At 32.9% G+C, this 25,976-nt stretch overlaps 1 protein-coding gene across 1 annotated transcript in view; it reads right to left on the reverse strand.

Annotated features, from left to right (window-relative positions):
• The window catches only part of DPYD (dihydropyrimidine dehydrogenase), a 1,058,206-nt gene that overhangs the window by 707,897 nt on the left and 324,333 nt on the right, over positions 1–25,976 (reverse strand). The window contains 2 exon segments of the mRNA XM_043962696.1: positions 2,099–2,186; positions 16,703–16,784. Coding sequence (XP_043818631.1) covers positions 2,099–2,186; positions 16,703–16,784 — 170 coding nt within the window.

A 25,976-nucleotide genomic window follows, 5' to 3' on the forward strand; every position in this document is an offset into this window, starting at 1 on the left:
GTGGAAAAATTATGGTGGTCATGAAACTCTACTACTGAACTTTAAGTATTGGGTGCTGTGGAACATACGTGATAGATCGTCTTCCCTTTACATTTAGTTTTCTTTTTTAAATGTCCATTAAGCCCTGCAAACACATCATCTGTAGGGAAACTGAAGTTATGTGTATTAAGGGTAAAGGATAAAAGGTACTTTATAAACATCCCACAATCACAGACTTTCAAGGTGCTTTGGACTCTCAATCTAGACATACATCAAACACTAGGAAAGGACTTAGGAGGTATTAAGCATGAATGCCCTTGTGAAGGAAAGTTATCATTCCTTAGGAATTCTGAGCCTGAAACTTACAGAAATGTGAGGCAGAATCTTGCGTGTATACTTCCCCAGGGACATGGGAAATACAGAGGAATATAGGCCACACGTGTAAATTAAGCCTTAGCATATCATATTTCAGAGCTCTATCAAAAAATAGTCTCATTGGATAATCTCCATTTTTTCAACAGGTAGTACAACGATCTCACTGTCCAATAATGGTCCAGCCTAACATGAAACCTGCATTATACCTAGATTTCTTATGCTACCAAGAAGGAACCTTATAAGGGATGAGTGGCTGGTACTACCCAGGGGTACTGCTATTTCACAAATAAACTGCTGTCATTATTACAGTAATCTAATGCAACTCATCTATTTTCTGCTACTTTTATCCTTAAATACAGATATATATTGTTGCCTTTGCATTCTGTTGAATTACTTTGTTGAATTAGTTATTTCACTGATCAAAGTATTCTCTACCCCACTGCAGATAAAACCTTCCCATGTTTTCTTCACTCTGGATAACTTAGGCCCATTTCTTTTTTTCATAAATCCTGACTAGAATATTTGCTAGAGACAATGGAAGCTCTTTTCTATACAAATGCGGCACAGAGAATGGAACATTTCGTTGTTGTTCAGTCATGTTTGACTATTTGTGAACCCTTTGGGGGATTTTCTTGGCAAAGATACTGGAATGTTTGCCATTTCCTTCTCCAATTCATTGTATAGAGGAGGAAACTGAGGAAAACAAGGTTAAGTGACTATCCCAGGGTCACCCAGATAGTAAGGGTCTGAGGTCGGATTTGAACTCAGGTCTTCCTGACTCCAGGCTAGGTGCTTTTTCTACTGTGCCATCTAGCTGCCTCTAGAACACAGTAAACACAATAAATGCTTATTGGCTTGTTATTTTTTTATGTGACTCATTTATAGTCTCTAGTTCTTTATATATCAATGACCCACTTCCTTTTCTGGTCCTACATATGATCACTTAATACTTTGTAGGAAAGTCATATTGATAATATGTTGCAGACTACTTACACTGACTTTTCATATTCTCAATGACCTTTCAGCTATCTGTACTCTTAATTTTCTTGAAATAGGATAGTGTGTTCATAGTTTGTGACACTATAACTTGAATGGGAAATCCTGAGCTTTAAGAGACAGACTCTTGCCACAAGAAATCATTATCATTCAAAATGCTGTTTGATTTCTCAAATGTTATCCAGCTTCTCTTTTTCATTTTTAAGCCTAAATTGTCTAATTGCATTATCTGTCCAATACATGGATTAAAGGAACAATCACATGGGTTGCCCCTAAAGCAGTATGTTGTTATTTTTCATCCACTTTGTTTTCTTGATGTGAATAGTTAGGCCAATATCTTACTTGTTGTTGTGACTTTTACTGAGAAAGTTATTCTCAGATATTTTTATATTGATATAATGTTCTAATAGACTCTATTGATCAAAGAAAGAAATTAAATTGATGGAAAATATAACACAAAAAATGAATATAAGAGCAAAATAGTAGTGAAGGTAAGTACTCACTATCTTTCTAGAATTCCTTAGTAACAATTGAGCAAGACCATAATTAACTGTAATATAGAAGTTCAATTCATTTCTATTCTGTCCTGCTGTAGAGATTAGAACTATATAAAATTTCAAAAGCATAAAAATTGCTTTCAGATACAATATTTTCCTGGTATTTACACACACACACAAACAACAACAAAAAACCCAGCAACATTTTTAATCAACATCAAAGGAAATATATAATAATGAATATCACTTACCTATTCCAATAAAAACAGCTTTGTATCCTTCTTTTTTCAAAGTACAAAGGTTCATTCCATTTACTGAGAGGCCTTTACCACATATTACCTATCAGAATGACATTTAATTTCCTTTAGTTTCTGAATTTTATCAATTGGATCATACACACACATACATATGCATACATACATACATGTATACAAAACTAACTACTAACTACATATTCCAAATAAGCATAAAATGGTTCAAATAACTTCATATGTGTCCCACAAAATTTTGTGCTTTTTTGAATTTAGGAGATGTATTTGTAAATTGCCTCAGGCAGGGCTAGTACTAATACTCCATGTCAGACAAATTTAATGAGATTCAATCCATCAATTTAAGAAATTAATTAAGTATTAGGTACTGTTTTGGGCATTTAGAATATAGAGATAAAAATTAAACAATCCTTACCTTCAAAGAGCATATATTCCACTAGGGAAGAGTACATCACATATACAAGTAAGCAAATGAAAATACATAATAATACAATTTCAAAACAAATTGATCCAGCAATAGCCTTTGGGGTGGGGGGTAGGGAACTTATCTTTAAAATCCCTAGAAAAAATACACACACATACACACATATATGTATGCATGCATGTATCTATAATGAAGGCACAATCAGAAATCATAAAGTGAAATTTATTTGCTGAATTTATTCTAGTAGTTAATGTTATATTTCTTACTTGATATTTTTATTTCTATCTCAGTAAAAAAGAATGTAGGATATGTTCATGTGTACATTAACATGCTTGAGAAAAGACTTTACCAGTATATACAGTAATGAACATTGATTTCTTAAACAGGAGATAATATAAACCAACCACAGAAACAAAGGATTGATTTTTCTTGTACTGAAGGAAGATTCAATATCAATATATTTCTCAGATAAACTTTTGAAGATAGTCAAAATTTAATTCAAATTTTGTTGAAATGAACTGGAAATCACTTTCTGTACTTGGGAGGCAGGTAGTACTGATATCTTATCACTATAAACTTTGTTTGAAATAAATGAACCATCAACTTAAGCTTAGATTTTTTTTTCTTGTAAAGGTATCTTATTTACAGTGTCATAGTATAGGTTAAAATGGAATTTTACCTGTATAGTTGGGGAACACTTTCCTTTAAAAATTCGATCCAGTTATTCCTATTAAAACAAACTACTAATACAGATGAGGAATTCATCTGCCCTTTCCACTCTTAGAGAATTGCTTGGGTTGGGACATTGGAAAATTAAGTGATCTTAACATGATCTCTCCTTTTCTCAAATATTACATAGTGCATTTCTTTGACCTTTGTAGTTATTCAATTCCCTATTGTATCATTGTTGTTCTCTGCATGTCCTTCAGTCTTACTGTAATGTAAGTTACTTGAGAGAAAGTTCTATTTGAACTCAGAATGGGGAAACTTTTTATCTCCAGATCTGGCACTTTATCCACTGTACCAGCTAGCTGCCCCTCTTATTCCCTTAAAACTTAATAAACTGAATTATCATTATCCCTTATTGTTCATGTGTAATTTGTTTTTCTTAATTTAAATTGGCTTTCTCCATGGTGTTACAATGGGTAAATACTGCACTAAAATATGAACAAGCTGTGTTTTTAACATATTAATCAATATACATTTTTAAACACAATGCCAGACACGGTGCTAAGGGATAAGGATGCAATAGTCCTTTGACCTCAAGGAACTTACATTCTATTGGAAGTGTAGTAATATTAAGTTTTAGAGAATGTTTCAATTTTTATTTTTATTATATGTTTCATGTATAACAACTGGACAATAATTGTAAAATCTCTAAAAGATTCTGAATTTCCTTAGACATGTTTTAGAGAAGTCTCATTGCTTGATTTAGTTATTGGCAAAGCTATTTAAAGTTGTGTTAAGATCAATTTTGTAGGAAACTTTCCAGCCGATTACCAGTATCTGAAACACCTGAGAGACTTTACAATCCCCAAACTCTACAGCTGAGACTTGTTAGTTGATCATCAGCATCCATACCTGAAAGACTTTCATTTACAACTACACCCAGAGGACATCCCAAGAATCATCTGAGAAAAGATTTCCAAAGATTTAAATGGACATTTTCCTGTTTTCCTTTTCCCCATTGCATACACTGTTTATAATGCCCTCTTCCTAAAGGGGAGTGCCCCCTTTAGTTTTCTCTGTTTGTAATGTCCACCTGCTAAGGAGGAGTGCCCCCTTTAGCCTCTGTTAATGTGTCTCTCAATTTCTTTTCTTTTTCTTCATTCCCTTTACTTTGTTAGTCATAAGTATTTGTAATGTTATTGCTTCATATAAGGAAATGTTGTCTCTTCATGAAGCACAGGGGGAGTGTGAGAACCAGGGTGCCACCACCTGATGAAAAGCATGTGACTAGTGTCCAGAAGTTGCCTGGCATCTGGAAGTTGAACTGCCTGTAAGTCATGTCAATCAATGTTATCAGCCAATTAGCTTGGCCCCTCTTCCAGGCCTGCAGGAAGCTTCCACTTGAATGAATGAAGAAACACTCTCATTGGTTTGGAAAGGACCTGGTGGTGGCAGAAAAAGGAAGAAGGTAGCCAGGTTTCCACTCTCTTGTATAGTTAGGTGAAGGTAGCTTTCTCTCTCTCTCTTTGCTAACCCCTAATATACTTTAATAAATACTTAAAAGCCTGGACTATAGCGAAATTTATCAGTAAACTTAGCTGGTTCTCCTCCACACACTGAGGGCAGGTAAGGCTACCACACATTAGATTTTAAACATCACAGAAGAAACAGCATGTTATAATATATTATCTGAATGTGATAGTAAGTCCAAAGTACAGGTGAGAAAAATACAAAGAAATTCAGGGGAGGGACTAGCATCTGTGTAGAGGAGAATCAGGAAAGGACTTACATTGTAGGCCATGCCTGAATTTCATCCTGAAAATAGTTAAGAATTCTAAGAAATTAAGGAAAGTATGTTGTAAAAAAGAGGGAAGGGCCTTACAAAGGCACAGAGATAGAAGACAGAAAGTTGGCATAAGAAATAGCAAGGCAAGGAGGTCGCTTTGGCTGGAATAAAAAAAATATGAAGGGGAGTAACACAGAAGAAATTAACAAAGATAGCTCCTGCAATTGTCCAATGGAGTCTATGAACTAGAATGGTAGTCAAATGCTTAGAGAAAGTCAACAGATGTGGGAAATGCTGCAGAAGCCAAAGTGGAGCTTAATAAACATTTCTTAATCAAATGAATTAGTTCTCTCTTTGCTTCCTCTTATTCCCCTAGTTGTTCAGTTGTTTTTCAGTTGTGTCTTACTCTTCATGACCCCATCTGAGGTTTTCCTGGCAAAGATACCGGAAAGCTTTGCCATTTCCTTCTTCAGTTTATTTTACAGATGAGGAAACTGAGACAAACAGGGTTAAGTGACTTGATCAGGGTCTCTTAGCTAGTAAGTGTCTGAGGCCAGATTTGAACTCAGGAAGAGGAGTCTTCCTATCTAATTTTTCTTAATTTAAATTGGCTTTCTTCATGGTGTTAGAATGGGTAAATACTACACTAAAATATGAATCGGCTTTTTAAAGGCTAAGACATCTTCTTTTCATTGTATTTTGGTAAAGTTAACTTTATTCTAAAAGTCTAACTATGGAAAAACAGAAGAAATGCTCAAATAAATGTAATTTCTCTACACCATCTATTTTATTTTTAGTGGATGTGTGGAAAGGGAACTTATCATGTTGCCACTCCATATGCTGAAGAAAAGTACACACAGATGCCTCAGCAATTCCTTCCATTCTTGAAAATTTCAGCAGGTATGCTTAATTTGGGCATCCTTGAAATCAAAGATCAAGTTTACTTTTCAGAGGGGCTACTGAGGTCATTGAAATCTTCAGGGAGTGCTATTTTATCTTGGAGAGCCTTATTATTAAGGTTCTATCAAGAGGCAGGTTCCAGACAATAAATGAATATACTGCTTTATCTACTTTCCAACTAAGATCTGAAAATATGGTATTTTCTTTTTCTTTCTTCTTTCTTTCTTTCTTTTCTTTTTTTTTTTCCAGGGCAATGAAGGTTAAGTGACTTGCCTAGGGTCACAAAGCTAGTAAGTGTCAAGTGTCTGAGGCCAGATTTGAACTCAGGTCCTCCTGAATCCAGGGCTGGTACTTTATCCACTGTGCCACCTAGCTGCCCCCAATAACATCTTTTCTACAACCTATTTAGCCTTTGTTTAAAGTCATTTATTCTTTGTTTAAAGACCTCAAGATCAGATTTTATTCAGGTTGATTCACAGGGAAGCTTCCAGGCCCCTATGAACTCATTAGGCTTGAAATCTTTGTATATTCAACAAAATTTGTGATTTTATCAAAGTGGATATTACAAATCAATGATGGAGATAATAACTGTGACTCCTTTCTATGTCCATCTTAAGTTCACCATGTAACGATTGGAATAACGCCACCTGCTGGATACTAACTGTAGAAGAGTTCTGCCCATGAAGCGAAGGTCTTTGAGGGCAAGACCAGGAGTCTTGTCTTTGGTATCAGGAAGTGACGCGGACTAGTGGGAGGAGGAAGGAAGAGACTGGCGCGGAGTCTCGGGACTCTCTTTCCTGAGGACGCTGGCGGAGAAGGGAGCTGGAAATGTGCTCTCCCTTTAATAGATAGGAATCTAGGCCTTTCTCTCTCTCTTTACCAAACTCTTATTCTCCTTAATAAATGCTTAAAAGTCTAACTCTTGCTAAAGCTTATAATTTATTGGCGACCACTCATAGATATTTTAGACAGACTAGCTAGAATTTTAGCCCTTAACAGATGGCTGACCACGAAGAGGAAAGCTAAACCTGTCTTCTGATCTTCTGGTTGGGTAAGAAATTTCCCCTCCCTCTCCCTTTAACTGCTAAGTACTGGCGTACTGGCTGTGTTTTCCCTTTAAATTTTTTCGAATGGACCTTTTAAACTCCCTAATTAGCCTATTTTTGATTTTAGTCTGTTTAACCCAGACAAATGGGAGATAAGATCATGTTAATGCTTTGTTTTTGTGGATTTTCTATTTTTCTTTTTATTTTTGTTAAAAGAGCCAGCAACTTACTCACACAAGGAAATATCTCTCCCTCTCCCAACCATGCTTTTTCAGAGAAACCTGAAGAGATTCCCGCAGCTTTTCCCAGTTCTAACACTAATTGTTGCTCTAATTTTGCATGCCTGGAGGCAATGACCCACCCTCTAGAAGCTTTTAATCCCCTAGCACCTGGAGGCAAAGTGGGGGAAGAGGAATCCAGGCCTGAGTTCAAAATCAAGTCTGATTCAAATTGCTCTGGTCCCTCCCCTCCTCTCCAGACCCCACCCTCTACTCCTCTATGGCCAAGCCCATTGCTTCCCCTGCCTGGGAAGTCCAGAGATCTGATGCGCATGCTCAACTTTTTCTACCTGCATTTGCAGCTTCAGGCTCAGCCCTTCCCCGGCCTGGCTGTGCTTTTGAGACAATCTTAGAAAACTCTTTAAATTCCAGATATGCTCGTTTTGTTCATAATTTTGCTAACCTGCTTTTGTCTTTAATTAGTAATCTTATAAAGCATTTGTATGGTGAAAAGACTGACAGACAATATAGAGGGGTTAAAGAAGAAAAACTTAAGCTGAATAAGAATGACAATCAACATAGTTCAAGACTCTGCCTCTTTTGCCATGGAAGGGTATATATTTTACAGAAATGTAGAAGTAAGCAGCAAGGTATTGATATGAGTATTGGGGATTTTAGATATCGGAATCAAAGGTGTTCTGAATTCACTCAGAGTATTAATATCAGTTCAGAGGTTACATAGGATTTCTATGCTATTACATATACATTTTGAAATTAATGGTATGGGTTTATTTTCATAGAGATTTTCATGCTTTTGAGATTGTGTTTTATATTTAGTTTTTAAAACAAGGAGAATATTTGTAAAAGCTTTTTATAGTCATGTGATCAAGTTTATATTTTATAATACTCTTATTAATATTAAGTTCACATTCATTTAGACTTCCTTAGTTTGAATTTCATTGTCTTTTATTGTTCCATGTGTATTTTCTTCTATTCATTTGTCTATCTAATTTTGAAACATTGCAAGATGGTTTTGATTTTATTATACAATGTTAATTCTAGGAGTATTGTGCTCCCATATTCTGAGTTGTTTGTTTTTGTTATTTTTTCTCAACTGATTATTTGATCAAACTCTTTAAAGCATTTCCCTGGCAAATTGGTTGCCATGGCAAGTGTAAATTGATTCTAGAAGTATTATTTTTGATAAGCATATTCCAAAAAAAAAAAAAAAAAAAAAGAGGGGAACATTTGTAAAAGTTGTCTTTGAGATTGTGTTGTGCTTTAACTTGTATTTAAATATGTTCAGATTTTTCACAAAAGTAATTGTATACTAAGTAAAAAAAAAGATATTATTTGAAATTGTTGCATAACTATATATTGTGTTCTGAGTCAAGATGTATTCACATTTTTTGCAATCATTTATTATCCTCAATTTTTAAATCCATATGAGACTTGGATTATGGGAACTTATCATTTAAGACACTAATTACCTTTATTCTGAGTTATCAGATGCCAGTTGGCCAAGATGCCATCCAATCACAAGAGGAATACATGCAAGAGCAGACACTGAACTGTCACATGAGGGGAGACATGCATGAAGTCAAGGTATGGCCGAGGGAACGGCTTTTGACAAATGTTGAGGTTGGATTCTCTTGGTTTAATATTTTATTTTATTTTTCCCCACAATATTGTACAGATGGCTGGAAGTATTGATCCCACCCATCTCACTTCTACACCTGGCTTCTATGCTCCCTCCTATATGCCTGATGCCATGGACATCTCAATCCCATGCATCTGATTAAGTCTGACTCAGTTTCCTCTAATATGTTCGGTGGCATGGACATATATTCCATCCACCTATTTTAAGCCTGGCATACTGCATGGGCAGTACATATTGCTCAAATGTGGAATGCTCATATCCCATCATTTCTCTGTTCTTTTTTGGTAACCCCCATAATTATCTCAGGTGTCATGATAAATAACAGTGTTGAATTTGGCCTTGACATCTGTTACTAATTATATTAGATTTTAAAATTTCTCATAATGGCATGAGGATAATTAGGCAGATGATGCAAAAAGTGATGAAACAAAGATAAAAATTATTTTTAATAATTAATATCGCAGCAATTGTCTTCTCAATTACCCTCCATAAGGGGGGACTATAGTAAGATTATAATTTTAAAGAATGTTTCAATTTTTGTTTTATTATATGTTCATGTGTAACAACTAAGATTCTGTATTCCCTTAGACATGTTTTTGAGAACTTTCATTGTTTGATTTGATTATTGACAAAGCTGTTTTAAAGTTGTGTTAAGCTCAATTTTGTAGGAAATTTTCCTGGCTGATTACCAGCATCCACACATCAACCCCTGAAAAGACTTCCATTCCACGACTACACCTAGAGGACATCTGAGAAAAGACTTTCAGAGACTTTAAATGAACAGTTTTGATTTGTTGTTTTTGTTGTTTTTTCTCTTTCTGTTATAATATACACCATCTGTAACATGTATTCTCTGCAGAGGCCCTCCCTTTGCAAGACTAATGTCAAAGCGTCGGTTCATGAGGACAAAAAAAAAAATCGCCCCTCTGGACAAAACTTTCCTCTCTTCCTTTTCTATATTGTTGTTCACATATTATTAGTTATCAATAGTTATTATATTCTTTTTACTGTTCCGTCAAGGAAACATTTTGCTTCTTGAGGAACAACAGGGGGGACTGTAACGATTGGAATAACGCCACCTGCTGGATACTAACTGTAGAAGAGTTCTGCCCATGAAGCGAAGGTCTTTGAGGGCAAGACCAGGAGTCTTGTCTTTGGTATCAGGAAGTGACGCGGACTAGTGGGAGGAGGAAGGAAGAGACTGGCGCGGAGTCTCGGGACTCTCTTTCCTGAGGACGCTGGCGGAGAAGGGAGCTGGAAATGTGCTCTCCCTTTAATAGATAGGAATCTAGGCCTTTCTCTCTCTCTTTACCAAACTCTTATTCTCCTTAATAAATGCTTAAAAGTCTAACTCTTGCTAAAGCTTATAATTTATTGGCGACCACTCATAGATATTTTAGACAGACTAGCTAGAATTTTAGCCCTTAACAACCACGTATATCAAATCAACATGATTGAGGGCTTCTCTACTTTATCCTAACATAGGATCACATGAATGGTCAACTAATTATTGTTTGCTCTTTCCAGGGGACCAGCAAATTATATTTTATCATAAAATAGTTTGATGACATTCTTTACTCTAGTTCTTCATAGTTATTTATTTGTTATGTATTGATTGGAAAAGCCTGCTCACATCCACCACATACCTCTCCATAGGACTCTGAGTGATACTCATTTCTAATTCCTCAGAGGCTGTAGTTTCCATGACTTACAGCCATATAAGCTGGTGAGAACTACACAAATTTTAGGCATAAAGAGGTAAAGAGTATGTCATATGTTAGGTTTTTAAACTCAGACTAGGAAATTAAAAGCAAATATCAAAACATAACATTGTCCAGTGATTTGCTGACACTCTAATAATAATAATAATACTTTAAAGTTTATAAGATATTTTATTAATGTTCTCTTATTTTATGCTACATATGAGGAAACTGAGACAGAGGATGAGTGATGTGCCCAAAGTCATACTCTGAGGCAAGACTTAAACTAAAGGCAGGGGAAACACCATTCTGTTATGCATCAGTCTCTTGCCTTTGAGGTAAGGCCAGGAAATGCCTTTCCATGAAGTCAGATCACATATTTGGTCTTTAGTCTACTGTGGAAAAGGGAAAAACACCATACCATCTAGAATTGGACTCCTCCCTTTAGGAGGAGAGAAGAGAGTTCATACCATGAAGTCTCTAACTAGATCTCCTACCTTGGGGGACAGATAGTAGCACCATTTCTTTAGCTCTCAGAACTTGCCCCCTCTCCTCAACTGCCCAAGGGCCCAAGAGAACTATACCCTGAGGGAAAACCCAAAGGATAATCTCTTTGCACTCATTTTTCAATAATTAGCACCCCTCCTTCTTTTTTCCATCTTATCAGTTCTGAAATCTTCCCTATTGTCTGATCCCTTCCTCCTATTGTCCTCAAGCCAAACCCTGCCAAAGTCCTTCCCTAAAGCTACTCACCCCTCCCACTGTGCTCTCCCCAATACTGGTTCCATAGGTAACAAAGTTGCTTTTATCTTAAAGTGTTTCCTTTTCCACTTCTTCTAATCTTCTAATTCATTGAGACTTGACCCTGTCCTGATAACATAGTCTCTCTGGCCTTCCCTTCCAGCTTTGGAAAAAGCTCCCAGGTATGTTGGAAAACAAGGCAAAGGGAGTGAAGACATAGGGTGGTATGGAGTTTTACATCAAACTAACAGGTTATAGAATTCTTCAACTGTCTCTAAGTTGTCTTTACTTTAAAAAAAGCACAGGTGTTCCTAAAAAGCTGCAATTTGACATATTGAACATCAGCACATATTTTTCTTCAGTATTTCACAAAGCAAAGTCTATTCATCTTTGTTCTATCTTTCTCAATGAATTCAGATTATATCATGTTTCTATTCCTCAAGGATCTAGTACTCACACAACCCCTTTTCTTATTTGAATTTAATGAACTTTGCAATATTACCACAAATTATAAACTAATATTTATAATGATTATTTGAAGCCCAAAGAAGTACACTCATGTCTAATGATAGCATAGAATAAGCAATACACTCTTACTGAAATATGCATATGCACAAGAGCCAATTTAGTGAGGGGGGAAAAGGTGGGTTTGGAATCTCTAAAACCCAGGTTCAAAGAAAACTGGAATGATTTAAATGAACTGATACAGAGAAAAGTGAGAACTAGAAGATTAATTTATACTATAAAACCATTACAAAAAGAACTTTGAAAGGCTTAAGAACTATGATTGATGCAATGATCAATGATGATAACAAATGACTAATGACAAAGAATGCTACCCACCTCCGGACAAAGTGTCAATGGACAAAATATGCAGAATGAGACAAAGCTTTTTGCATCTACCCAATATGAGAATTTGTTTTGCTTAAGTGAGTTTATTTATTATAAGGATTTTGTTTTTCTCTTTTTCTTTTATGCAGGAGGGAAAATTGAAAGAAAATACCTATATAATTGGGAAAAAAAGGTTATAGTAAAACAAATAAGTCATTCATTCATCCATTAACCCATCCAACAATCCATACAAGCCTATGAGATTTACAAATATCTAATATGTATCACTTTCTAACTATGTTGTCATGGATAATTCCTTTAATTTATGTTTTGGACTAGATGAACAACTCCCAAAATCTGTGATTTTTTTATATGTAAAGATAGTGCAAGTTAATAAGAGGTCTTTCAAGCCTGTCATCCAAGGGCCAGCTCAGATAACTTTTGAAAAGCTCATTCCCAAAGCTGACCATCATTTGATGAATATTTCATTCATAGACAGGCTGTGATCTCTACTTTTGAAGAGGAGCACCAGCACCAAAGAAATAACAACTGATTTAGGCATTTAGGTGCATACAAAGAACCAGACTAGGCACAGAAAGAAATACAAAAATAATTAAAATATGATTTTTGATTTCATGGAACAAACACCTCAGCAAGAGTTATATAATAATCAATGAATATACATGCAAGGCTGAATTGAATAGGAGTGTAACATAGGTATAAATGTCTATGAAAGATCTGAGAAAGAAAACATAAATTTCTGATTGAGGAATCAAGAAAGAATATAGAAAGTACTATCTGTTTTGACCTTTGAAGGAAGATTAATGATTCGATAGACTGTTTGAAGGGGGTGGTGAGAGGTAAGTCTGGTGCAGGTATAGGGAGAAAAACAAAACAGAGGATGAAAAGGGCTAGAATCAATAAGGAATATATGTCAGTTTGGCGGATTCTTAATATAGCTCTTAAGGTTGCCATATTGAACTATGACTCAAATTGAATTTGCAGTATAATCAAACACTCAGAGTTTTTAATTTTTTTAAAAAGCAGAATAAGTTTCTAGCCATGCCTCCATCATCCCACATTTGTGAAGTTAATTCTTTGGATCCAAGTATAAGAATTTATCATTATTCACTATTAAATTTAATTTTATAATTGTAGCTTTACTGAAAAATTTTTGGATGATAACCCAATGATCCAAAACATTAGCTATTCCTCTCATCTTTGTGGCACCTCTAAGCAAATTTTTAAAATACACCTTTTATGCCTTTATTAAAGTATTGATTTAAAAAAAATAAACAATAGAAGAGGGCTGTCCTCTGAGGCACACAACTAGATTATCCCTAACACACACTGAGCCACTTAGGACTATTATTAGATCCAGTGATTCAACAATTTAAAATTCATTTAAATGGACCTTCATCTTATCCAAGATATACCTTCATCTATCCAACTTTTTTTTTTCAAATGGGATGCCAAGGTTTTGACATGCTACTATATGTCTACACCTGGATTCTTTACCTGGAGTCTATGAGCTGGCTTAAAAAAATTTTTGATTTTCATGATAACTCCAACAGGTGTTTTTTGTGAGTCTATATATTTCATTTTATGATTTTACAAACTTTTAGTCTCTGCATTTCACCCTACCACCAGAATTCCTAACATAGGCAATTTAAGAATACCTGATCTAAAACATTTAAATTATTTTACTCATCCATCAATCTAGCTACTTTATATAAAAAGGAAATGAAGTCAATCAAATTTGACCAGTTTTGATGAGGCTGTGTGGTCTTTTGTGATTACTGCTATCCTTTCTAAAGACTTAACAAGTATTTGAGTTATCACTAAAGTTCTAGAATTGTGCCAAGAAAGAAGTAAATTAGTCTAGCCTATAGCCCTGCAGTAGCCTCTCATTCTTCATAATCTTTCAAAAATCCCTTAGAGCAGTCAATTTTCAGCATCCTAGATGAAGACTCAAATATACTGAGAGTAGCTAGGTTCTCTCATAACATCTCTTCACTTATCTTGGGTTTCAATTCCTTGTTACACATGAACAGATTCACATCTCCATAATAATTACAGATGTACCACATTTTATGCTATACATGTATTGTTGAAATTATGTGTGTATTTATGTATATATGTGTATACATACACATATATATTGTATAATTTGATGTTATTTTCTTGTTAACTCATGCTATTATTTGGGGGAATTATCTTATTTTGATTTCTTATTTTATTTTTATTTTAAATTTAGAAGTTTTAAAATTTTTACTTAAAATTTTAAAGTTTTATTAATATTTGTATTTTCACCTTTTTCATTCCTGAATATTTAACTATTTAGAGGCTCTTCGCTTTCAACAAATATTAGAGAGAGAAAAAAATAGCAGCAAAACGATATAAAATGTTCCATAACCAAAGTTGCCCATTTATTAAAAAAAAAAAGTCAATTCATTTTCTTATAACTTTTGGGAACAAGCTTGCTCATGATAATTACAGTTTTTGAGTTGTCATTGTTATTGTTTCTTATTCTTTTTGTTGTTGTTGTTCTTTCTTTTCCTTGTCATTCTGTATCTGGCTGCTAGGTGGTACAGTGGATAGAGTGCTGGGTCGAGAGTCAAAGAAACTCATCTTTCTGAGTTCAAATCTGACCTCAGATACTTACTAGCTGTGTGACCTTGGGCAAATCACTTCACCCTTTTTGCCTTGGTTTCCTCATTTGTAAAATGAGCTAGAGAAGGAAATGGTAAACTACTCTAGTATCTTTGCCAAGAAAATGTCAAATGAGATTATGAAGAGTTGGACACTACTGAAATTACTGAGAAGAGTCATTCTGTATATTCTTTTCCTGGTTCTGTTTACTTCATTTTGAATCAGTTCATATATTTCCCCAGCCTTCTCCAAATTCTTCATGTTCTTTTTTTCTTATGTAACAATAATATTCCCTTATAGTCACATATCAATTACTTTAGTGTTTCCCCAGTCAATTAACTCTATTTTTAGATAACTGTTAAATTTTTATTCATTTCAATTGGCAATGACTAACATGCTAATATTAAGCAGTCATAACTACTAATTAATACACCTGGGTAAGTAGTGGGTGGTAGATATACAGATTCCTGGGAGATCCAGTCAAAAAACTAATTGGGAGGGGTGAACAGAATATGGAAATAATAGGTTGGGTCCCCAGTGAGGAAGAGTTTACCTCTTACATTTTCATGAGTTGAAGGAAACAGGCAATCGAGTAGCTTCTTACTTTAATTAATTATTCTTAGTAATAGAATGTTAAGATCAGATATTTTCCTGATACTGAAGACAAATCAGTGCTGTTAGCCTTCTAAATTTCATTATGAAACTCAGATCTCCCCATTCTAGTTATGCTTTCGATTTTAATTTTCTTAGTTTCTATAAGTATTTCTATCAAATAGCTAATCTATATATCTATATGTACAAATATATACAGACATATCTATGTATACATACACACACATATATGTATGCATTGCATGTGTATGTAAATTCAGTGTATAGAGATATTCTGAAGATATATTTGGTAAAACAAATAGTAATAGATAATTGATCTTTTTAAAGTTATATTTATTAGCATTAAGGTTTTTCAAAAAGAATGGTATACTTTATCATTTCCTTGCTTTTCAAATATTATTACTCAGTAGTTATTTGTCAAAGTTAAGATTTTTATTTCTTCTCCAAGGGAGAGTACTTATAAAAGAGTAAATATAAGATAATAGAGATTGTTTTTGTCTTTTCTCCTCATATATTAGAAATAATTTATGATGCTAAATGCAAGGGTGTTGAGTATTTTGTTATTCATCTTCCCAAACACCTCCTACATGTAGTTGCAGAATACATTATGCAAATCAAACTATTTATTAATCTATTGTGTTATATCTGTTATGAAAAATTAAAATATTTGAATTAAAAATATCAATATGTTCAAGTAAAGAACAACAGATTATTATTCTTAATTGATTAAAAAGGATAGCGGCATCTGGAGTTCTATTTTTAAAGTATAATATTCCATCTTCTTTCTACTATCTTTAATAAAACAGCAAAGTCTTTTGTTTGAATAAAGAAAACATTCTAAACTGTTGCTTTCTATGTTACTGAATTACTGATTATGTTGATGGTGGACTATCATATTTACAATGCTAATTTTAAGCATGTAATAAGTAAAATGTCTCTGTGAAACAGATTACAAAAAAATAAAGAAAAAACAAAAAGTGAAATGTGACTTTTGCGGGGGGCAGTAGGGAGAACCCAATTTGCTTGCAAAACTTGATTAAAGAAATCAAACCCTTCCATTAGCTATACTGAACCCCTAAAGCAATTTAGGAATTTGTTTCTTACAGACAATTAATCACATGCAGGCATGCCAGATGAGAACTATTGATTGCCCTTTTCCAGACTAGTGGCATTCAGACAGTAGACAGACAAATGCCCTAAGCAAGGGGGAGCATCTTTCTGCTGCTGCCTAGTGTAGCTTTTAATTGTTCTTTACAAATGTGTATGGCATTTTGCTGTTAATCTTCAGTCGAGCACTCACTCCTTTCCATTCTAGCTATACACAAACAGGTTATATTTTTTCATTACCTTCACTCCAAGGTCCTTCATGAGCTCAATCTCAAAATTCACAACATCATATGGCAGCCGAAACTGAGGGATTTCACTTGTGCTAGAATAAAGAAAAATTTGTGAAACAATTACCAATCATAAAGAAATGACAAAATGTCTTTATCGATCAGCATTAAAGACCTAAGGACCTATTCTAGAGCATTTACTGTTTTACAAGGGCATTTTTCACATCATTTAATGAGTGCCAAAGACAGTTCAAATTAGTATTCACAGAGCAAAGCCTTTCACTGGCCTATAGCAGTTATAAGGAGGAAAGTGATATGTGAAGAAAATGATGTAAGCAGCTGGAAACAAATGTTAGGGAGAGCTAATGGTTGATAAAGATATAGGTATGGAGATAGATAGATAGATAGATAGATAGATAGATAGATAGATAGATAGATAGATAGATAGATAGATTCCTAGATATCTGGAAGTATGTGTCTCCTCAAAAAAAAAGGTCCTATAAAATGGAAATGTGTTATCAAAGGGCTATCATCTTCTATAAATATTTCTGTCCTTTCTGTTTAAATCCTAACTCCTAACTTTTTTTTTTTTTTTGGTGAGGCAATTGGGGTTAAGTGACTTGCATAGAGTCACACAGCTAGTAAGTGTTAAGTGTCTGAGGCAGGATTTGAACTCAGGTCTTCCTGACTCCAGAGCTGGTGCTCTATCCACTGCGCCACCTAACTGACCCAACCCCTAACTTTTCATTATTACTCTGCTTAGAGAATTCCAAGTTATGTTGCATGAGGTCTATAGAATAATTTTTAAAGGAACTAATCTTCCATTATGAAAGTTTCAAAATGTCTCCAAAGGTTAACACAATGATAAAGTAATTCTATTTGACATCAATACTTCCTGCCTACACTAAAATCCCAAGGCCTTTGGGGATGGTACTAACATTTTAATAGCACAGTGTTTTCTTTGCATAAGGTTAAGGCAAAGTAACTTTTAAATGTCTTTAGAAATTTCATCTACTCTAGCTAAAAAATCAGGACTTTCATTATGAGTTTTTAGTAAATGAATATCATAAGAAAGTTAATGAAATTTCCTTTTATACAAATGGCAACCACGCTGTTAACCAGTTATATAATCTTGAATAAGTCACTTAACCTTTTCCTCAGTTTCTTCCTATCTATAATTACAGTACCATATATAAAATAAACTCGGAAAAATTCACAGAATTTTTATATAGGAATAATGAAATTAAGCAGGAATTAACAAAAAGCATACTTCAAAATAATAAGAAATTACAAATGCATAAAATATATGGGAGCCAATCTACTAAGGTCCACTCAAGATACACACACATAAATGTACATATATACAATTATATGCATATATACACACATATACATGCATGTTCTATCTCTCTAATTACAAAACATGTTAAACAAATACTTAAAGAACCAGAGAGATATAAAATGTTCATGGCTTATCTGTTACAATATAACCAAATGAAAATGCTACTGAAATTAATTTGTCGTTTTTGTGTCATGCCAATTAAATAATCAAGACACAAAGAATTAGTTAATTTAATAATAAAATTTATATGGAAAGATGAAAATCTAGAATTTTAATGGAAACATGAAAAAGTTAGAATGGACATAAAATAAAATTTACAGATTTCATTAGAATTATTGTAAAAACTAGAAAGGATTCTGGCAAAAAATAGGTTTGGACCAATATCTTACGCTTGGATCAACAACATACTATAATAAACTCATAATAATTATATTACCTGAATATTGCAAGTCACATTAATAAAATTAATTAATTGAAACATTAATACAAACTAGAAGAGAACTAAGTCAAGTGTATTTAACAATCATGTCTAGGTAGTGAATTCTTAACCAAACTATCCTTTTTTGAATTGCTTTGCTATCCTGTTTTCCTTTCCCAAGTCTTCTCTCCACAATAAAAAAAGTATCCTTAATAAATAAGAATAATAAAACCAAGTAAGTCCATAAATTAGTCATTTTTGAAAATGGACTTCTCACTCTGTACTTCTGTTTAATGACCCCTCAATTAAGAGGTGAAATCCATTTTCATCCTTAGTCTTTTGGAGTCATAGTCCTTGTTGTGATGAGTAGTTAAATTATAACACTGCCTATTTATAGTTCTTTTTTTGTTCATTATGTCAATTCATAAAGTACTTATAGGTTTTTCTGGATTTGTCACTTTTATTATTTCATACATTACATTAACATTACGTTAGATTAATATATTTTGATTTCTTCAGTCATTCCACAATTAATAGGTACCCCATCAAATATAGTTTTGGTTTTAGTTGCTGCTGGTGTTGCTGTTTGTTGTTATAACAATAGATAATAACAATAATAATGAATAGTTTTCTACACATCAATTGGGGCTTCAGTTTCCTTTGATCTTGGGAGATATTAGACTACTTATTGTATAGCTGTATCAAAGGTTTAAATGATTTAATGATTAGATAATAATTATATACTTTTTATTATATTGGCAAGGTCTGATGCGTGCAATTAATATCTTATTATTTAAATTATCTTTATTTATATAAGGAGTGTATTATAATTGTATTGATATTATCCCTCTTTGTGGACTCCAAAATATTTTATACATTTTGCAATTATTTTGAATGTGATTTTTTTCTCTCTCTATTTCTTCTTGCTATGTTTTCTTGGTTAATATACAGGAACTTTGGTGATTTGTGTGGGATTATTTTATATTTTAATACTTCGGTGAAGAAAATTATTTCAATTAATTTTAGCCAAATCTCTATGGTTCTCTACACAATTAGATCATTTAAAAAAAGTTATACATTTCTTTTCTTTTTTTCTTCTTTTGGCTTATATTTACTATCTCAATTTCTTTATTTGTCTTCCATAGCAAGAATTAATAGAGTGGTATCGAAGAGTAGTACTGACAATGAAAATCCTTATTTTACCCCACATTTTATTGGAAAGACCTCTTGTGCTTTTCCATTACATATAAAACTTGTTCTTCATTTTTGAGAAATATTATTTAAAATATTAACAATGTTCCATTTACACAAAAGCTTTTTGGTGTTTTAACACATTTTATAAAATGTTTTTGTTATAACTATTAATGTAATAATGTGACTGATTTTTGTCATTAATATGATTGATTATCTTTATTTTTCCTAATATTGAACTAACTGCATTTCTAGAATAATTTAATCTTGTCAAAATATTTAATCTTTGTAATATGTGTCTATAGTCTCTTTGCTAATACTTTATTCAACATTTTTGCATCAATATTCATTAGAGATATTGAGATATAGTTTTATTTCTCTGATTTAGCTATTCCTGGTTTAGTTATCAAGACTATATTTGTTTCAATAAAGAAGCTTTGAAAGAGACCTTTTTTAATTTTTTGCTAATGTTTAACATAATAGTGGAATAACTTTACCTTCAATGTTTTATGGATTTATCTTAAAAATCCACTTGTTCTATTACAATACTTTGAAAGGTCCTTTATGACTAGTCAAATTTACATTATGAAATTATTTTTAATTCTCCATTTTTCTTGTTAATTTGTGCATTTCATATTTTTGTAAATTTCATCCATATGTTTTTGATTTTGTTGCCCTAGTTTCTTATAGTTTTCTATTTTATTTGCTCTGAATTTACCTTTTTCACTTTTGATAATAGTAATTTGTTTCTTCAAATACCTTTATTGTTTATATTTTTATTCCCTTGTAAATAAAGAATATTTTAATATTATTATTTTTTGTATTTGTTTATAAGGTAGTTAATGTTCTAGCACACGGTCAACTTTTGTAAAAATGTCATGCAAAGATGATTCTCCATCCAATATTCACAGAGCTATATTATGTTTAACTTTTTAAAAGTTCCATTCAAAGTAAAATTTCCTACATCTAAAGCTTCCAAGAAAAATATGAATTGATCTCAGGCCATAGAAGCACTCAGAAAGGACTTTGAAGGTGAATTAAGAGAGGCAGAGGAAAAAAAATGGAAAGAGAAATGAGAGTGATGCAGGAAAGTCGTGAAAAAAAAAGTCAACAGCTTGAAAAGACAAATGGAAAACTCTCTGAAGAAAATAATTGTTTAAGAATTAGGATTGAGCAAATGGAAGCTAATGACTTTTTGAGAAATCAAGATACAATAAAGCAAATCCAAATGAACGAAAAAATAGAGGGCAATGTGAAATATCTCCCTGGAAAAACAGCTGACCTAAAAGTTCCATTCAGGTCCTTAATTTCATTCTTTATTATATTTTTGTCAACTATATCTAGATTTGAATGGTGGGATATAAAAAGATTGTCATATATTTTTATATCTCTCTTTTCTTATTTAATTCATTAACACATGCTTTAAATATTTAGATGCTATGGCATTAAGTATGTAATATACATACATATATAATATGAATATAATATAGTACACATATAATATATGCATGTGTATACAATATATTGATAAAATGGGCTCTGTAATGACCATACTATATGTTATAATTTCCCTTCTTCACAGGGAAGCAGGACAATGGAGTAACACAACCAGCCAATTACAAGGATTTCTGAGGCTCAGAGCTGCTTCACATACCAGTGATCCTTTGTGAACAAACTCTAGCCAGATTTGGAGATGCCTTTGACTGTTAGAAGCCAAACACTTCAAGGGCAACCTTGAGCTGCAGCTGCAGACTCAAAACCTTGCTTGGGACTTTCTAAACATCTTGTCTATTGTGTCTACATCTGTATTCTTTAACCCTGATTCCCACCCAAAAGCCTCTAGAAACAATATTATCTCATCTTTTTTTTTTTCCACTCCTCTTTGAGCAGCTGAGAATTGTCTCTCCCTCTCTGCTCTCTAGTAGGATCTTCTCTCCCTTGCAAACCTTTTCTCAGACAATACAGCTTTGTAATCTGTGATCAGACTGTTTTATTTCGGATCCCTTTATGGACTTGGGGGTCTTTTGTTAACAATATATACAATATTTATAGATAATAGATAATATTTGTATATGTAGTCTATTATACTATATATTATTTCAAATATACTATATATCAATGAACTATACATAAATAATATATTTTTGTTGTGTGATTTTTTCAGATGTCTGACTTTTTGTGACCCCATTTTGGATTTTCTTGTCATACATACTAGAATGGTTTGCTATTTCCTTCTCCAGCTCATTTTACAGATGAGGAACCAGGATTAAATGACTTGCCCAGGATCACAGAGCTAATAAGTATCTGAGGCCACATTTGGACTCAAGTTCTCCTTATTCCAGAACCTTCTCTATACATTGTACCACCTAACTGCCCCAAATTATATATAGCATATTTGTATAGTAATACAAATATGCATCTTCATATAATGCTATTTATAGTGTGTATATATGTATATGTATGTGTGTATACAGGCACCATAGACAATCAATTATATATATGTATATAAATATACATATATATAATTGATTGTCTATGGTGCCTCCAAATATAGCACAATTTTCCTATTTATTTCTTTTGCCCTTGGCTATGCTTATTGTTTCCTTTTCTGAGATCACATTTGTTACTTTTGTTTTTCTGAGTATACCAGAAGCTTTACTAATTCTCTACCAGGCTCACATTTAGTTTTATGTGAATCTTTATGTTTTAAGTTTCTTATAAACAACATCTTGTTAGAGTCTACTTTTCTCCTTCTTTGCATAAGGAGGTTCACCATATTTATGGAAACAATTGTGAATTAAATATGTCCCACCATAGTATTCCATTATATTTCTTCTTCTCTTTTTCTACCTCTTGATACAGAAGATAGTCCAACATGTGTAAAAAACCATCAAGGCAATGTGTTTTGCTAGTAATCTTCACCTTCCAAACCTGCTCCCCTTAAAACTGCCTTTCCTTTTGTAAAACTTACCTTGCCCCATTTTTTCTTATTGAATTTAACATATTACTACCTCCAAATCTGTGTTTGTATGAGAACTTTTCTTCATAAAATTCAGATTAGATTGACATTCACATGACTCCTCCTTCATTCCTGTTTCCATTTTGTATACTTGTCTTATGTACACTGAATATGATAAATAGTAAATTCCATCCCCTTCTTCCTCATGTCTTCCCTAAAATATTCAACTTTTCTTCTCTCTTATTTCCTTTCATAAGACCACCAAACTATAACTAAATGACCCTAAATTATCCTGTCATCTTAAATTCCTTCTGTGACCCTTGATATCATAAGGATTCAGAAAGGACATTTGTCTCTTTTTCTTATTTGGAATGAAAGCATTTTAAGAACAAATAACAGAAAAAAAGATAATTTCATAAAAGAGGATGACAGCAATGAGATCTTATACCAAAACTTTTGGAATTCTATCAAAGCAGTCCACAGGAGAAAATTTATGTTGCTAAAATCTTTCATCAACCCAAAAGAAAAAGAACAGACCAAGGAATTGCTAATGCAACTAAAAAGTTCCTTCTGATCTCTCAAACATATTTACCTTTCTAGGTTTCTCCCGAATGCTGTGTTTGCATTTCAAAGTTTCAACTCAGCTCCGGTATTTTCATTAAAAATACGTGAAAGTCCCTTAACCCACTAAAATATTTTTCCCTATATGATAACACCCAGTCTAATAGGATAAGTTATTTTTACTTGTAAGCCTTTATCTCTTACTTTCTGGGGGTATCATATTCTATAATTTTCTCTCAGTTTTACTAGTCACTGCCAGGTTTTGTTTGATTCTGTGGTTCCCTTGAAATCTTTCCTTTCGGCTAACTTAAGTATATTTTTCTTTCACATGGAAGCTCTGCATTTTGTTTATGGAATTTATGAGAGATTTTGTTGTTTGGGGAGTTCCTTTCATGATGTAAACATAGGATTCTTTTTTTCTTTATTCCTTCTGGTTTCAACAGACTTGAGCAGTTGCATTTGGAAAGCAATTTCCTGGCTTGATAAGTGTACTTAGAAGCATTTGCTCATTCACCTCATTTTTTTGTTGTCCTCATTTATAAAGTATTGCTCCATGTACTAACAAGAATCCAGAGAAATTTGATTTCTAAATAGGATCACTTTACTGGGTTAATGATGAGTGCTAAGACACAACGGAGAGTTTGTATATCTTTGAAAGATTGTTATATCATCCTCTACTATAAGGAACATTTAATCTGTTGATATAATTGCTTGGAAAAGGCTTAAAGAGGCTTTGGTTTAGGTTAATGAAAATTAGTCTTTTTCCATCTTTCTGTGCTCCTTTGACAAATAAATTTTGTTGAAAGGGATTTCCTACCGTTGTCCCCATAACTCCTTTCTCTATGGCAGAGGGGTGGTAATTTTAAAAATACTAATATATGATTTATACCAGCCTATATTTCTACATAATTCTCTTTATTATTAATAATAGTTTATCTTTACATAGTCATATTTTCCTTTATATTTTCTTCATATCATAATTTCTAGATTGGCAGTAAAATGCTAAAATTCTCTTTTATAGTTAAGGAAATTGAGATAGTACATTTAAGTGACATATGATGCGATAGCTCAAACAGCTAAAAAGTATCAGTTAGGAATAAAATCCAACCCCGTCATGCTCTCTACATTACAAAGGTTGCCTTTTAAGTTAAATAACATTGATTCCACAGGCCATTTTATTTTCCAAACATAGTGTGGATACTTTGCAATAGGTTTGCTTATGTTAATTTTTTGGGGAAAAAATTTTTCATGCTGATAACTAAGAATTCAGAGTATATAATTATAATTGTCACTGCTACAACTAGTAACACAATTTACTTTATATAAAACCAAAGTGAAAAAAAAAGAGTAGCTAGAGTGAACGAGTTAGGACATGAGTTCTAACAACATGAACAATATCAGGACAATTGACGACACTGATATATTATGTAATTTTAAAGCTGCTTTTTATTTCTATATTTATTTTTGCCATTTGAAAGGAATATGTATATGTATAGAAAACTCACCTGATATATTTTCATTAGTGTTAACTATTTTTGTTAATACCCTAAAGTTCATTTAGCCCTTTTAAACTCATCTTGGGAAAAAAGAAACAGGAGTAAAGAAAGACCACTGATTATCTGATGGGTTGGGTATAGCATTGACATTAAGGCAATGATCTTTTTCAGCAACTTTGGCAACTCTTTTAAAACTGGCCATAATACTTATTCACTTGGGAAGGGAGAATCTGTTCAGATTCAGAGGAGATAGAAAGATAAAACCTGACATCACATCTTTGAGGCAATTGATTTCAAATACAAAGCTAATTTAATCTTTTTAGGCACTTTGGTTTGAAGAGACTAGAGAATAAGAATCAACTGTATAAGTGAGAACATAAATTAACAAGGAAATTGTGGCAGCAATGATGGCTAAATTCTATGTTAAAAATTTTGCATTAACCACCAGCTTCTTTTCATTCCTTTGTTGTGAGGCTAGACTAAAACGAGTCATCTATAAAGTTCACATAATTATGAGCCATTGGATTCTTTCATAAAAACAACTAGAAGGAAAAAAAAGTAGAAAAAGATATGTTTGGTTTCTAACCTGGGTGAAAAATTATCATTAGAATAAAAATGACAACAATATAATTTTATGTAAAGGCATAGACTTAAGGAAAATAAGTAACAGAAAACAAAACTAATTTCTATGACCTGATTTAAAATAAAAGGGAAAGCTATTTAGGAAAAATTTTCTATGTAAATACTCCCATTACAATTTTTTTGGAATTATGCCCATTTTGAAGCTATACATATTTTTTCTCTTAAAGAGAGAATTATGAATGCCACATAGGGGCAAGAGTCTTTGTGGATGGTCAATAAATAGGCAAGGATAAAGTTTATGTTGTTTAAATTAGGACTTTAGATATTCACTCATTTGTATAATTGAAAAAAGTTTACAAATGCTTCGTTTACAGCATGTGTTTCTAAGAGATTATGGATTTTTTCTTTTAAATGAATAAATCTGTGCTAAACTTTTACTTAAATAAAGTGCCTCATTCCCTTTCAGCAAAATCATGTGATGGGTCTGTTACTTCCGTAAATGAACAAATATGCCTCCATGGAATATGTGATGCTCAATCATTTGGGATTGAGGTTTGGAAAAATACAGAATATAGGATAATGCCAATAGTACAATACAATAAGCATCACTTGACAAGTAGTCATGTCCTCAAAGTAGTCCACTCAATATTTGATGATTTAAATCTCAGTAAAATACTTTTTTTTGGTATTCATGATCATTGATGTTAGTTTTGAACATATTCTTATTTAGCTGTTCTC

This window comes from Dromiciops gliroides, chromosome 4, assembly GCF_019393635.1.
Source record: "Dromiciops gliroides isolate mDroGli1 chromosome 4, mDroGli1.pri, whole genome shotgun sequence".
Taxonomy (NCBI): domain Eukaryota; kingdom Metazoa; phylum Chordata; class Mammalia; order Microbiotheria; family Microbiotheriidae; genus Dromiciops; species Dromiciops gliroides.